Source organism: Prosopis cineraria, unplaced genomic scaffold (assembly GCF_029017545.1).
Source record: "Prosopis cineraria cultivar Desert tree isolate PC_DT_omini unplaced genomic scaffold, ASM2901754v1 PC7, whole genome shotgun sequence".
In the NCBI taxonomy this organism is placed as follows: domain Eukaryota; kingdom Viridiplantae; phylum Streptophyta; class Magnoliopsida; order Fabales; family Fabaceae; genus Prosopis; species Prosopis cineraria.
The window spans coordinates 28374428-28391629 of NW_026555338.1; the positions used below are offsets into that span (position 1 = coordinate 28374428).

Below are 17202 nucleotides of genomic sequence, written 5' to 3' on the forward strand. Positions count from 1 at the left end.
GTTTTAAACAGATTGTCTCCAATAGCAGAGAAAAATTTGTGTTCATAAGTTGTGCTAGCAACGGGCTTGAATTAGTACTAATATCTCATGATGAACCAAAATTTGAATTTTTAATAAAAAATGTGCCTATATTTAGTTTCAGTATTTCAAATAGGATTGTTTCTGATGAAAGAATGGAAAGTTTGTGTTGGATCAGATTGGTGCTGCTGAGGCATTTTTACAAACAGGAGGAGGGCGAGGAAGGGAAAAGAATAATTGAGAGGAGAGAACATGAAACGTGACAGAACCAGATAATGTGGGGTAAGGATGGAAGGAAGAAGGCTTCAACAAGATTTGGATTTGAGAAGTGAAGACAGCTGTTATCGCCCTAAACAGAGGGAATTGCCATAATACATTCTTGTCTTTTTCAAAAGGAGTGAGTGAAATGAAACCCCTGAAAAAAAAGCAGAGTTTGTCGCACTAGATTCTACTCTTGTTTCTTGGATGTGGATTAATCTTGGCCATCTGCCAACCGGATAAGAGTATAATTGAACAAGGTCGGTTCACACTTTACCCTGCTCTCTTTGTGGAAAGTCTCCAACAGTCCAGATATTAAAATAAAAACTTTATATGAATTATAAAAAAATTAATAAATTTGTTTACTGGATAATCTAAATTTAATGTTAAAAATTGTATAATTTTTATAAATTAACCATCTAAATATATTATGAAAACTACATATTTAATATTAATTTTTTATAATTTTTATAATTTTTTTAATATTAACTTCGGATCATTCGTATTAAATTTAGATTATCTAAATTGATAAACATATTTATTAATTTTTTTTATAATTTATACATTTTATTTATTTTAATCAATATAAAATAAAAGGCATTAAATTTGAACTGTTCAAATATGAGACGCAGAGAAGGCTTCCCTCATTGTAGGGAAGTCGAGTCTCTCTTATTACTTGAGTTAATAGTCAAGTCAGGCTAATAAAAATACAAGAATGGTATGAATGAGTTTAAGTAAAAAGGGTTAGTTTTTTATGGAAAAATATACATTCAGGTCCTACAAAAGGAAATTTATTATCAAGAAGTCTTGTGAATATTATAAAATACTATCAAATCTCAAATCCTGCACATTGACAACTTAATTAAAGGTATTGACAATTGGGCAAAGGCCATTTATAACTTGTTGGCCTTTGCCTAATTATCAATACCTTTAGTTAAGTTATCAATATGTAGGATTTGAGATTTGAGTGTATTTTATAAAATTTATGGGACCTCTAAACAATAAACTCACTTTTATGGAACTCAAATGTAATTTTTTTTTATAATATAACAAATTAAGGTTTGAATTTTTATTGATTCTCAAGAGATATGTTCATGTTTAGCATCTAATTGTGCTTCAAATATAATTATCTTCAATAAGAGAATACATGTACATGATAAAAAAAATGCAAAAATAACACTAACAAAGGTTAGCCCAATTAATAAAGATTTAATGAATATAATATATAAAATCATGATCTTTGAATACTTTGATAAATATTTTTTGAACCCAAAAGCATACATGATTCAAGGGGATAAAAAATGGGCAAGTCTTTGAAACAAGTTAAAGAGTTAAGTTGACTCCTTCATTTTGTGTTCAGAAAACAATCTGCCTGATTGCTCAGTCTTAAAACACCGGTACTTAAAAAAAAAAAAAAAAAACTGTCAAAGAGTGGGGAGGGGAGTTTAAAGTACTGAGAACTCTAAAATTCATTTATCGGTCCCATCGCTTTATAAAGCCTAGGTGGTCACTACTTGATGTAATTGATGTAAACAAATCTTGCAAGATATATATTTAAAAAGCACAGACATGCCTATATGATTTTCAACATCGTTACATTCTTTCAAAAGGTTATATGATAGTCTTCCTATGTTATAATTTTATCATTTATCCACATGCTCATTGAAGTCAACACTTTTATTATACAAAGTTATGAATTAATAATCTTTTAATATTTATCATTCATGTTTCTTGAAGTCGCTAGATATTTTTTTCAACATTTACTAACTATGTTTATGACTATCCCTTAATCGTTAATATTATGTTCATAATTATGTTTACCTCCTTAGATTGGGATAAATCAATAATGCTACAGGGTATTTCTGATATTTGCTGGTTAAATTCAAGATCCTTTATTCTTAAGAAATATTTGTAATTTTAAAATTCATTGTTATAAACTTTACAAGTGATTGGTCCATTATCCAAGAAAAAAGACTAATCTGGTACTGGTAGGACCGGTTTGAAGCATCTCTGGGAAAGACAAATTTTGCTGGGGACACTTCATTAAATTTTAACAACATTTAAGGAACTTTGTTTATTTTTTTAAAAAATGAACCAAGTCATTGCTTGATATATAGGTCAAAATGCACACAATTAAGATTTCATGATTTACTATATCATTACACTTATGATTTTCTAACTAAGCTTTTGATTTCAAAACTCAAATAACATATAGGATTTTGAAAAGTGCACTTTCTAGTAATTTATCCTTAGATTCTACTATTTTGCAATTGAGTTTTCAGTTCTCTGTAATTGAGCTTCCACTTTTTATAAGTCATAATGTCCTGATTGAGTAGGGATATTTTGGTCCATAATAATAATAATAATATTATTATTTTTTAATCATATGAAAACTTTGATCTTTCAATGTTATTTTCAAAATTTACAATCCTTAGCTGTAATGAAGTGTCTTCCAAAGCCTCAAACTTCATTTTCTCAAATTTATTTCCAAATGTTGGCATTGGTTCCATTTTGAAAAAATATGTATATATATTACTTACAATTGGTAAATAATTTCACTTATTTTCTCTGTCCCAAATTATAAGATATTTTTAAAAAAGATTCATATCTCAAAATATAAGATACTTTAATAAAAATAAAATTTTGTTAATGATAGTTTTTCAATATCATCCTTTCTATATATTCTCTCTCTTCAATATTCTTTTATTAATGAAGTATTAAATGAAGGGTATTTTTAAAAGTTTATATTTTTGTGATGAAAAAGTAAGGTTATAAGATGTATTTAATAAGTTTTATTGGTATGTGATATTTTATTCAAAAATGTTTTATAATTTGAGATGAAAAGAGTGTTATTTTTTTTCAAATTATATATTTTTATATTAAAAAGACATTTTTATATGTCACATGATATTTGAAAAATAAGTTATATTATTCACAATAATTTGCACAGGGCATAGGTCAGGAATCACGAGAGGTACAATTCACAATTCCTCATTTTCGGTCCAACAAATTTTAATTTTGGCATCTTGGATTGCTCTTTTTGTTCCCCCATGAATTTGCAAGCCTTTTTTAAAAAATAATTGTCTTACATTCTCAGCCAGCCCATATTGAAGTTCTTGGGCTTTTTTGAAGTTTCTATTCTTCAATGAACGCTTGGCCCAAAAATCATTAAATGTACGAACATGAACAGTCGAAAACGTTTTACTTCTCTGCGCATCACTTTTCTTGTTTGGCCATCTCTTTCTTTTCAAGACTCGCAAGTCCTCTGAACCTGTGAATTTCGAACTGTGGTGGCTAGTACACTTTCAGATTCCGTACTTTACCCGATTGTTTCCTATTCCCGCGCTCGTGCCTATTTCACTTCGTTGTTTTCTTCTTTTTCTTTGCCCACTTTTGTGTCTTTTTACAATTACAATCTACATATATTTCGGATTTGAGGTTTTTTTTTTTTTTTATGGGTAAGTGGAGGAACCGGAGAATATTTCGTCAACGAAGATCTCCCAGGCCTCCGCCTGTATTCTATGACCTTCGAGCTCCTCTCCCTGGTAATTTTTTTTTTTAATCTCTCCTTTCTTTGAATTTTCTGTTGGTTTGGTTATAATCATTAAGACGTGTTTAATTTTTGTCCCTCTAGTATTCTGATATTTTCTTTAAACTTCTGTTTCGAATTGCCAAAGACAAATATCGCATTTTTCATTTATAGGTGTCTGCCTGAGTTTGATTGGCAAGAATATTATGTATTTATTGAAATGTGATTGCAAGACAAATGTTTGGTTAAATGAGAAGAAAAATGGCATCTTGTTTTTTTTTTTTTTTTAATCATTCGTTGCCCACTATTTCTTGGTGAAAACTTGGGGATTTTATTTTTATGTTTTTTGCGGTCAAAGTTCACACATGGATGTCTTTTACAGCTCGGTATACACAGTTGGTTTCTTGGGAGAAATTTTTTAAGATGTCGTAAACATCTCTGAGGATCACATTAGAGCATTACCGATGTCTATTCCTTTTTGTTTTGTTAGCAATGGACATGGTAACGGTTGTGCTTTGATTAATGGTAGGCTTCATAATTTTTAAATCTGTATGAGGTTTTGTTTGGCCCTCCAAAGAGGAAATGCGTTGGGGTTTTTCTTGAAGTAATTACAGTTATTAACTGAACCGAAAGAGCGTATACAACATTTTTTACTGGATATTTTAGGCATCAGTATTTATAGGGAGTAATACTTTAACTCTGTAAGGCTTCTTCTTGCTTAATCCAAGTAAGATCTATATCTATCTTGGAGTTAGAGAGGGTATTGTCAAAAGTTTGACTGTTTGAGTTGTTAAAACTAGTGCACTCTGGCTTTTGTATTTTGACTTTGTTATAACATGACTGTATTCTGTAAGATTCCTTTTTGCAACCATAAGACTGTTTTGAATTTAGAAATGATTATCATGGATGGATAAAGCCTCCATGCCTGTCTATCACTTTGATGTTATTTCTGACTTTTCCTTGAACATTCAAATTCATATTATTTTGGCCTATCACGTACTGTTATTTGGGTTGTTTTCTATATATTTATCTATTTATTGTCCAGTCTTGTATTCTTTATCATTATAAAATATATTTTGAAACTTCTAATCTTATTATGATCTTTCACTATGATAATGGAATGTGTTTCTCTATTCAACTTTAAAATTTGGAATTGGATTGTATGCTTGGACCAGATTTCTATGGTAAAGCCTTGTCTTCATGCTTAGATGTGCCTATGGAACTTGTGGCTTGATGGTGATGGTATTCTCCTTTCACCTCTCAGATCATGAGCTCGAATTGGCAGTCTAACACACACATACAGGGAGAGACTTTTTCATATTCATATTGCTTTACAGGTTTCCTTGTGTTGCTACCTTTTGTCTTCAATTCTGTTCAGTTTCTTGCTGGTTGTGACTTGCGAGCAATTTGTTAAGACTTTTTGATGCTTTTTTCCAATATTGTTATGTAATTCCTCCATATGCCTGGCATGATTTTTGAAACTTGTGATATGAGAACCCAAAATAGTCAGCTGTTTCCTGAACTGCTGTGCTTTATGCTTGATAAGTTTGTACTGTTGTTCTGCTAAAGTGACTGCAATCACAACAATAATGATTGTATTATTTAATTTTTTTTGTATTCCTATGAATATAATTTCCATATCCCCTTGTCCTTTACTGAATTTATTGTTCCCTTCCCTTTCTTGACAGATTTTCAGCAGGATGGTATACCTTTATGGGAGAAGAAATTTTGCACTTCAGTTGGATTAGTACCATGGCAGAAGATAGTTGATACCAAGAATTTTATAAGCTGCCATAGTAATGTGCTTAATTGGAATGATTCAGCTGCTGAAGAAACATTTCAAAATGCCAAAAGACAATATTGGGCGAAGATCAACAGCCTCCCTTGTGATATTTCTCTTCCTCATTCAGATGCTTACGTTGATCAAATAGATTGGAACACTTATATTGATCCTGAACTGATAAAGGAGTTGGATTGTGCATACTTTCCTCCCCCTGATGAGGAAGAAAGGAATGCCGTAGGTTACAAGAGAACAAAAGTTTCAGCAAATGGTGAAAATTCTCAGGAATGTGAAAGTACGAAGATTGACAAACCATTGGAGAATAATGTGCAGGGGTGGAATCAATGTGAACCCGATAGACACAAAAATAGTCCTAGCAATTCAGAGAACGCCAATAACCCTTGGGAGTACAGTGTAACTCGTGAAAATCGAGGATTAACTAACAATGCATGGGAAGGTGGCAGTGCGAAGGTTTGGGGTTGGAACCAAGTGAGTGGCCATGGTGACCAGATTAAAGAACGGGGCTGTGGTTATAATCCTTGGCAGAATGATAATAAAGGCTGGGGCAATGCTTGGGATGATAACAAAGGAGGGGGTATAACTTCGGATAACTCTTGGAACCCAAAACAATCAAATTATTCCTCTAACATCAAAAGGCCTTGGGAATGCAAATCCAATCAGCATAATATGGCTCCAAGGGGCAGAGGATGGAGAAACTGTGAAGAAAATGACCATGGATGGAAGCAGCAGAGAAATTCCAATAATGTTTCTGGCGATTTACAATTCAGAAGAAACTTTGGTGGAGACTGGACAGCCAGGAATCAGAGATTCCAGATGAGGGAGAGCTATCATCAATCTGCTGAAGGTTCTCGATTTCAAAGGGATAGTCATCAAACAGATCATCACTGGAGGAGGGAAAACTCAAAGAAGAGGTTCAGTTTTGCTTGTGAATAGCCATTGGACAATGCTGTGCCTTGTTTTTGCTTATGGGCATATAAGGTCTTTATATTTACTGGTCCTAATGAATATCCCTGCATGGAACTGTTCATCTGGATTGTTTTTTTGACACGGTAGCTTTACAAGCAAATCAATATAGCTGCAGATTTGTTAGTTCTCCATAGGAGAAACACACTATGAAATTGGAGGCATATGCTTTAATCCTTGAGATGTAAAATTAATTATTTCATTGGCCTATGGCGTCGTTTCCATTTACTGTGTTGTCGGGATTAATCAAGCAGAGCTAGTAATACTGGAGGAAGCACTAGACTACCAGAGAATTACATCCACAATTACAGTATAATAATTTGGGATGCACATGGGCCTGGCTGGGCCGGGCCCCAAGTGCTTTAATCAGATGCTAATTGTCACACCTTGATCATGTGCTGAGATATGATGATTAAGTGAGGAGACAAGCAAAACCTGACTGCCATAAGACCCCAAAGAAAAAAATGTGTTCGACCCACAAGACTGGAATTAAATTTTATTGTCAATGTGACAATCTTATTAGTAGGCGGTGATTTGTAAGTATTTCTATAAATATTTTTTGAGTTTGAACTCATGTTTTGGCTCAGTAAACTTTTAAAATTTAACTCACCTAAATTTATTTGTTATCCAAAAAAGAAAAAATGTTTTTTTAAAATTTAGGGTTTTATTGTAGTAGCAACATATTGCAAGGAGAAAAATATGTGTTGCGTTGACCTTGTTTAATATGTTGGCCCATTATTGTGAGGAGAGATATGTGGGTCCCACTTATCTTGCAATATCATATATCATTTTTCGTGTAACGTGTGATTAATTGGCTTTGATTATTTCTCTCCTTGGATGACCTATCACATGGCGTGAGAGTTGAAATTCGTCGTGGTTGTGTTGGGCAGCCTCTAAACCTTCCTTGAAGTTCGAATTTAGTTAATTTAATTTGATATTGTGATTGTTATGTATGAATGATATGATTTTGAAATTTTATTGAAAAAATTGAAAGACTTGCATTTTGTCCATGTAAAAATGCAAGAAGCATATGTCGATATCATGGGTTCTACATTGTGGGCTTGAAAATGTGTTAACAATATGATCATTGCACGTTTGAATCCCTTGAATCACAAAATGAATCATCAATGTTTGCAAGCAATTTTTTTTAAAAATAATGTTAATAGCTCATAGTGAGCACCAAAAAAAAAAATCAATGGCTAATACTCAGACAAAATAATGAATTAAAACTTTAATTTTTTATTAATAAATGTTTAACTAACAAAAGGAAAAATAAGAATCTAACCCTCAAAAAAAAAAAAAACTCTCCAATCTTATTTTTAGCGATGGAAGGAATTTTCCTTGTCTACAAAAAAAATGGTGATTATTCAAAAATAATAATAATAAAATAAAGAAACTTATTAGAACACGAAACAAACTGAGAATGGCAAGGTGTGCAAGAAATAACGAAAACGATGCTTGGTTCTGTTTGGAAAAATTAAATCCTGCCAAATTTATATCAGAGTACACAAATAATGATTGGGAACGTGACAAAATTAGTTTGACCACCTTTTTTGAAATTTCCTGAGTTTTTTACAACATGATTTAATTTAGCCGCAAAAGCAAGGTTGAAATTAATAATTGAGTTATTTTATGTAGTATACATATTAAATACTCAAATAGTTACCTGTTCTAAATTTGCACGATAGCACTAATACGATACGTGAAAGCTACATGCACTTTCAATATAAGTTATAGTTTTGTAGATTGAATTTTCAACCTTAGCCTTCAAATTCAAACATTGCTCGTAGGTGGACCTTGACCTAACTAGGTTCCTAGCTATATTTAAATATTTCCCGTAAAGAAACAAAAACATGATCAAAATATCGATTCATGCAATCTTTCTTGATTACGCCAACCTATCCTGAAACCTATTCAGATGAAGCTGTGTGTTGAACTATACAGAAACATTTGTCGGAAGACAAAGTTATCTCAACTCAATGTTCACTATCACTTCATTGAAGCCATGTCTCCTATTTTGTATGAACATGCCTGGAAGATTCTCGTTGATTGTCGAGTTAAATTGAAAGTAAACCTTTAAAAATATTTTTTTATATCCACATGAATTTAAATTCAAATCATCACGTTTAAGTGATCACAACTTCTTCCATTAAAATCAACTCTTATTGATTCTATTTCTTGACTCTATCAATAAAATCCAAAATGTCCTCATGTGAGGTTGAATGTTCATGATAATTTTGATATTAACATCTTTAGCAATCTTTCTTTAAAGTGTAGAGATCATCTTTCTATTAATTTAACCTAGTTCCACGATTTTGACTGTGACTTTTTTTATTAAAAAACTATATAAGTATATGAGCTTTTCATTAAGAGGTTTTTCTTTTTCAAATATACGATTGGAACTAAAATCTAAAACAAGTGTAAATTATTTAAATTAAACCAAATATATATTATTTTATTCAAAAAAAATGTTGACCTATAAATATAGTATTTAATAAAGGTTGGACCAGATAATATAGATGAGAAAGCAAGATACAAATAAAATGTGTATTTCATTAATTCTTTGGAAAGATTTCTTTATGTTTATCAATTTATAAAATTATTTTAAGTAAACTAATTATTTTTGTAGAGATGATGAATGAGTTAGTTCTCATAATTTTTGGGTCTTTTTTAATTAGGAGTGTATAATAATATAATAATTGATATCATATTATGTAAAGCTTTCCTTATTAATTATGTGAACTTCATTTATATGAATTGAATCCTTTTGAATGAAAACAAAACTTTTTTCTTTTTAAAAATCACAAGATCATTTCTTGTTTGAAATATAATCTCTATTAACTTTCAATAAACTAAAGTGTTAATATGATCGTGATTCTCTGTTACAACACTAAAGAGAATTGATTTCTCTTAATTAAGGTTGGGGATTCGAATTTTATAAATAAAAAAACTTATAATAAAAGAGATATTTTTAATTGTACTTGACAATACTTGTTAGTACTAAGTCCAAATAAATATACAAGAATATCAATGCTAAATGAAACTGGTACTTCCTTTGTCCCTAAATAGATGTTTCTATTTTTCTAGACTAAAACTTAAATGATGTGTAAAAATTATCTTTTTTTAAATATGCTCATAATTAATTTTCCTCCTTGAGAAGTGTATCTTATATTAATTTTTATTCTCTATAACAGCATTTTGGGGGGGGGGGGGAGAACCTAATAATTGAAGCTAGTTGAATTGAGACATGTTCCATCTTATCTCTTTTGTAACTTACTTCTTATTACGTCCTAAATTATAAGATATTTTTATAAAAAATTTAACATTTTAAAATATAAGACATCTTGAGAATATTAATACTTTATTAAATAGGATTATTTTAATATTGCTCTTTCTCTCTCCCTCTCTCTATTTAATTTATGTCCCTCTCTCTTTTCAATATACTACTATATTAAATGAAGGGTTATTTTGAAAGTTTATATTTTGATTTTAAAAAAATAAAATTGTTAAGAGTATTTAATTAGATTTATTATCTCTCTGAATCACAATATAAATTATAGTTAAGTAATTCACGATTTATAAATAATATTATTTGAAACCTTACATTCTTAAAAATATTCACATCTTTCTATTTATACACTCATTAAGTATTTTATATAAGAGTGTTAATAATAATAATTAAAATTTTAATGCATAATTTTTTTTCAAAACGAGTAATAAATGAAATAGGAGTATAATTGAAAAAACAAATATAAAGCTATCCAATGCCCTATATTTTTGATCAAGTAAAGTTTTTAAAAGATGTCTTATATTGTGATCCGGATGGAATAATATATAAGATTTTACTTAAAAGTGTCTTTTAATTTCAGATAAAAAAAGTATAAAGTATTTATAACTACCTCACTAGAATCAAAAAGACATGAAAATAAACTTTCAATTGTACTCTTATTTAAATAAAAAAATAAATTTGAATTACATTTTTTCTCTTAATTAGTAAATTTAAATAGAGATACTGTTAGAAAAACATAATTAGTACTTTATTAAATGTCTTAATAGGATCCTCAATTTCTTCAAAAAGTGCCTTAGCATTAGATGGAAGGATTTAAATCCTTTGAATTTTGCTATCTCAAGCTTGGTGAAGTTGGGAGCATCACAACCGTTGCTTACATCAAGCCACCCAATTATGCCATGTAATAAAGCAAAAATTCTGTGTTTCAGAGGGCCGGGTTTCTTTTTGCTGGCATCGTTATGAAAGGCATGACGATGATGGCACATAAATATTACTTCAACTACTGCAAGTCTGCAATATTACTCATTGTTAACAGTGATAGCACAGCAACTTCAACAATGTGCCTTTGTCATTTTCATTGTAATATGCTTATGTGATGGAATTTTCAGAATTTTGGAAGAAGAAAATTTGTTGGGGGAACCCATAATAATAACTTCCAGGCAATTAAATTTATTTTATTTTCCTCTTGATGATGGGAGAATAAAACGGCCATGCACGTCTGATTTATGGAGTGAAAACTAAAAGCATTTTGTCACCAATTTTTGTGCATTAAAATCACTCCCACCCATATGAAACACAACGATTTAATTATTACATGGCATAATTATATTCTGTGGCTTGATATAAGCAATGGTTATGATGCTCCTAACTTCACCAAACTTCATATAGCAAAATTCAGAGGATTCAAATCCTGGATGGAATATATTTAGAGCGAAAATAAATCTAAAAATTTAAAACTTAATTTAAATCTAAATTTGAACAGAATCAGAAGCTACAATTTGCAAGCAGAGAGAATTAAACGTGTATATATTGAATTAATGTAAAGAGAATATTAGATATCTGTGAATCTCTCGTGAAATCCACTGGTGGTGCAGAGAACTGTAAATTAAGAAGAAATCAAATTAAAGAGAAGATTTGGAAACACTTTTGAAGGAACAAACAAGGAGAGTGATTCGATTCAAAATTTGATGAGATCGGATAAAAAGTAACACTTGCTATACTGGAAGGAAATATTAGGTGGCATTCTTCGGGGCCATTTAAGTTTGTTTCAGACTCTGATTCTTTGTCCTCCATTTTTATCCTTTGAATTTGTGCTGTGTGTCTGACTCATTTATTGCTAAGGTTTGTTTTGTCTTCACACACTCTCTGCCTTTTCTTTCACACATGACATGTTTTTGTTTTTGTTCGCACATCCTCGAATATGTTCTTCAAATGTATATGCATGTACTCTCCTTCTCGTTCTTGTTATTGGACGTGTTCTAGAAGCATTTTTGTCTTTAATATATGTCATATGGAGATTATCAATTTAATTAACATTTTAAATTTTAGTCTTATTGCAAATTACTTGAAGGAAAATTTAATTCTTAATTTATTATTTTTTAATTTTAAGAGAAATTTAATGAGTTAACCGCTCTTTATTGATCAGGTGAGGTGATGAAAAAGAATTTAAGATAGAAGGAAGTATTATATATATCTATATAAGTTTGGATTTGCACTATCTTTAAAAAAAGAATATATATATATATATATATATGTATATATTTTCTCTCCAATCTTATGAAAAATTCTTAGATGAACTTAATATATTATATCATTTATGATCTATTAAATAAAATTATATGAATTCAATCAAATGAAATTTTATCTGTTGTTGTTTTTTATGATCTATTTTTTGTATTTTTTCTTTCTATTATCATTAATATAATAATTAGTTTATATTGAATAAACTGACCCATTGGCCAAAAAAAAATATGCACCCAAAAAATAAGAAACAAATTTTTAAAAATTTGAAAGTATAGTTAGTTCATATTGATATACAAGAAATTTATTATTGGTGTTCAAGAAGTTTATTATTAAAAATTTAAAAATTTATGAAAAGTTTATCATTGATATACAATGGCATATCATTAACAAATATAATTAATTAATCATAATGTAAAATATAACAAATGTTGGACTGTTTACTTAGTTTGGTCCTATAATATAGGTTACATATGTAAAAGCCTCATTTATATTTAATATCATCTGAATATTATGTTTTTGTGTATAGGTCACATTCTAAAAAAATTAATGTTTCTTTTTATAAGTCACTTTCTATAAAAAGATAGATAATTAATTACTTTATTTCAATTTCACACTTTCAATATTTTTTAAGAGTAAAGTGTAACAAATGCATGAGAGAGGAAATTTTTTGAAAGATGGTACACTTATTTAATAATAAGGGTAAATTATACAAAAAATTCTTTTTATATATATATTAATAATTTAACTATCACTTTTTAATTTTGATGAGATATTGATAGAAATGACTTCCACTAATATACAGAATCAGAGGGAAAGGTTGCTAGTACAAGTTGAGATTAAAAAAAAAAAAGTGTGGGAAAGCATTATTTTCATAAGGATTCCATATATAAAAATTCTTGTGCTTGTGTGAGACAAACATATCTGGCTAGGGAAGAATCTTGTTAAGACTTTAATAATATAAGGTGTGTGGGTCCATATTAAAAGGTAACAATTAAAGCATGGTGCTATCCATTATTGTCTCATACAAAGGAGAAACCCATAATTATCCATGTTTTAAAAAAATTGTGTGCTAGTTTCATTCAATGAATTTGACCTAAATATCATGATTCAAACATTAATAATGAAGGAGGACAATTAATGATTTTTTCATTGTAATTTTGATTCAGTTGAAATTTCATTTATGAACTTTTACTTGTTTTGCCTTAGTTCTTATAGTTTTAATTTAATTGTAATTCAATCTCTAAATTTTACTTGATTATATAATTCATATAATTTTAAGTATTTCACATATTGTTCCCTATATTTTTAAAAATAAATTTATAAATATTAATTTTTTTTGAAATTAGAGGCTAATATTTTAAATTACTAAACTTTTAATCTTTATAAAGATTATAAACATTAAAATTTGAAAATAATTTTAACCTTTGTACTTCTATTTTTATAAATATAGGGACTAATGTTTTAAATTATTAAAAATATAAAAACTAAGTTACATCAAATTAAAATTTTAAAATTGAGTCACAACTAAATCAAAATTATAAGAATTAAATTATAATGTGTAAAAGTTTAATGATAAAGTAAAAATTGAATCAAAACTAAAAAGGACAAATGTTTAACTTTTCGTAATAGAGCTATTCATAGAGAGGCAAAATATTTTAATTTACTTTTTCAATTCACGCATATTAAGATTTTTGGGTCTTAAAATTTAAAATGGGTTAGAGTAGACCTCAAGCGCAAATAACACTTGCAAATATATTTATAAATTATTTATCAATAAGATCATTATGTTGAAAACAGAATTTGAAGCCAAATTCTAATAAAATTATTATTAATTGACCCGATTTTTATTGATTTTATAAAAAAATTGACTTATTATATCAAAGTAAAAAGAGAGGGATAGATATCATAATATTTAATCACATTGTCCAATATATTCCATTAAAATTTTATTCTTAAAATATTCCTTGAAAAGGAAAGCTTAGGTATCTTTCTTATTCAGATCTGTAACAATGATACAAGACTATGATTTTCATGTATTAATATAGTAGGAGGTAAAGTTGTAATGAGAATAAAGGAATTCCTTTTCGTATAAGTTAGATAACATTCTCTCACGTTTTCATTTTATAAAAGAAAGAGAGCATGTTCTGTAAGGTCAAATATATTTTATTAAAACTTTAATCTCAAAATATTCCTTGAAAAAGTAATCTCTTGAAGCCTTCAACTTTTCCCATTGACAATTAAATTGCATATAATATTTAAAAAAAAATAAAATGGAGCCAACAGGTGAGTCTATAATGTAACTTACTTCTCCCTTCTCAAATATAAGAAAAATTATTTATTTATAACCAAAATTACGAATTTCATGAAGCATTTATCACATTTTTTTCTAAATTATTTCTCATAAAGTTGATATTTATTTCAACTATACAAATTTGTTTTATTAATTACATGGATAATTTAGTCCAAATTTTTAAATTCCAAACATAATTATTATACTTAACTAATTTTTTAAATGATGTAAATTGATTATTTTTTTATATTTAAAAACGGAAGAACAATATTCTATAAGAGCATATGTTTGAACCTTGTTACCCATATAATGACATCAAGTAATCAATAAGTAATTTCATGAGCACTTTTTAAATCTCGAAGCTTTCCCTAATATTGTTGAAATCACTATTTAAGTAATCTGAGAATTCAGTTATGGGAAACACGCAAAAACATTTTATCAACATTTATAGGATAATGATTGCATTTTTAAGTCCCAAAAAAATGAATTGATGATACTATGATAGTTACGCCTCCAAAAAAATTCTAGCAAAAGATGAAATATTGACAAACAATTACAAACAAGAATCCTAATTACATGCTCCAATAAGTATGTAACTCAACTAGTAAAAGATTGTGTTGACTAACTAGTGATATCGACGACTATTAAATACTCATTGTGAGAACTTTTAAGACTAATATAATCTTATTAAGCTAGGCCTATGCAAAGGGTAATTGTTTAAAAAAAATCTAATTACATGCTAAGAATTACATTCAAAACTTAAATAGTTTACCCAAATTAAAATTATAAAATTTGAAATTGTTTAAATTAATATTTACAACTTATTTTAAAAAAAATATTGAAAACTTAATTGTAATTAATTTAATCATTCTAAACTTTATGACCATCCTCCCAACATGTATTGCTATAAGATGCTCCTTCTATTTAACATTATAAAATACTTTTAATCAAATTATAATTTCAATAATTTAGTTAATTGTCTTTAAAATTACTCACTTTTTATATTTACTTTTATTTAATAGGATGTATCAATTAATTACACTCCCTAATTAAGGATGTTTTTAAAAAAAATTTACTAATTACACAATGAAAAACTCAAAATATTTTATATTTTTTAACATAATATATTTTTAAAAATATTTTATAATATCAAATGGAAGGATAGAATATAAGTTAAATGTATTATGTTGAATGGAATATGAGATTGAGAATTTGTTGTGTGAAAATGTCGGAATGTGTTGGGTGGGAGCATGATCAAGTGGGTAATTTTGTTATATTAAATGGATGAATGGGCAGTGAAAGACAGATGAGGGCCAAATTGCTGTGAAAGATAAGAAACATAGTGAAGACAAGTTACACAAATAAGGGGACACATAAATTGAATCAAATATTTCGAGGATCAAAGAATGGGATATAATTAAATTAATAAAGACCTCATCATCACAATCATTAATTATTAATTATTGTTTGTGCTTTGACAATTTAAAATTAATTTTTTTGTCCCGTGTATCAATCCTTCTCTTTGCATACCACTTTCAATTCTTATTATAAGATATCTCTAGCTACTTTACTAGAATTAAGAATGGTAGTTAAATTATAAATTTTATCTGAAAATATGATAGAATTTTAATTTTACTTATATTTAATAATTTTTTTTATATTTACATTACATTCTTTCTCATAATGAATAAATTTAAATAGAATTAATATTATAAAAATATAATTAGTATCTTATCAAAAAATTTCTTAATAATCATATATTTTTTAAAAATATTTTATAATAATGACCAAACGGAGTGATTTTTCTATTATGTCGGGGTATGATGGTCGATGCTGAGGATTCTCCTGACGTGGCATTCAGTGCTCCCATTCTTGTGCATACGTGGCATTTTGTTTTTGTCTTGTTATATATAAAAAATCTTAGTGATCATGATTTATTTAAAAAAATGAAAAATAACAAAAATTAAATTATTAATAAATAAAATTAAATTATTTAACTATAAGGATGATTGATTTGATCTATGAATTATTTTTAAAATATTTTTTTAATATATATTAAAAAGGAAAGATTCATATGGTATTTTATTATTTTATTATTAATCAAATGATGTACAGGACTCTCATCGTCATGCCGCCCCTTCATGGTTGAACGAGATACATAATATTGATAGGTTAAAAGGCGATTTTGCCGTCCACAATGTGAACACAAGTGGTCCCACAATTCATAATAATGCGTTTTTAAGGACTATTCTAACGTAATAATCATATTTATATTTACTCTATTAAGCATTTTAATCTTCCAAGTATTCTATTTTTTTCCCGGTCTTCAGAAAAAAATAATTCATATTACAAGTCTTTTCAAAATTCTAAATAAATATTTAAGGATATTTTTATTTTAGTTTTGGAGTAATTTATTATTATTTATTAATAAAATGTTTTAAGATACATTAAATGAGAGGCAAATTTGATAAAGTATATCATATTTTTACATATTTATTGTATTTTTAAATCTATGAGCAACAACTTTAAAAGGATAAATAAAAGTGGAGAAAGTATTTGATATTAACTACCAGTCCAAATTTATTATGATAGGTCACATTTTTATCAATAATACTCCAATTCAAAAAAAAAATGGCCCTTTCTTTTTGGTTATTATCTATAATTTTTTTGGGTCATTTATTGTAACTTTTCGTTCTTTTTTATAATTTTTAATATCTTTTTCTATTATTTTATATTTAACTAATAATTAAAGTTAATTTTTCTTAATGATAGAAGCAAATTCACTGTTCTCAAAAGTCGAGAAAATAATT

General features: G+C 28.1%; 1 protein-coding gene across 1 annotated transcript; it reads left to right on the forward strand.

Moving 5' to 3' along the window:
• Window positions 1-3548: 3548 nt before the first annotated feature.
• Window positions 3549-6771, forward strand: LOC129316690 (uncharacterized; the record flags this gene model as incomplete). Its single annotated transcript, XM_054961088.1, has 3 exons — window positions 3549-3590; window positions 3740-3821; window positions 5494-6771. Coding segments are annotated over 3 exons (1170 nt in total), but the record flags the coding sequence as incomplete, so codon positions are not given.
• Between the last annotated feature and the right edge of the window lie 10431 nt (window positions 6772-17202).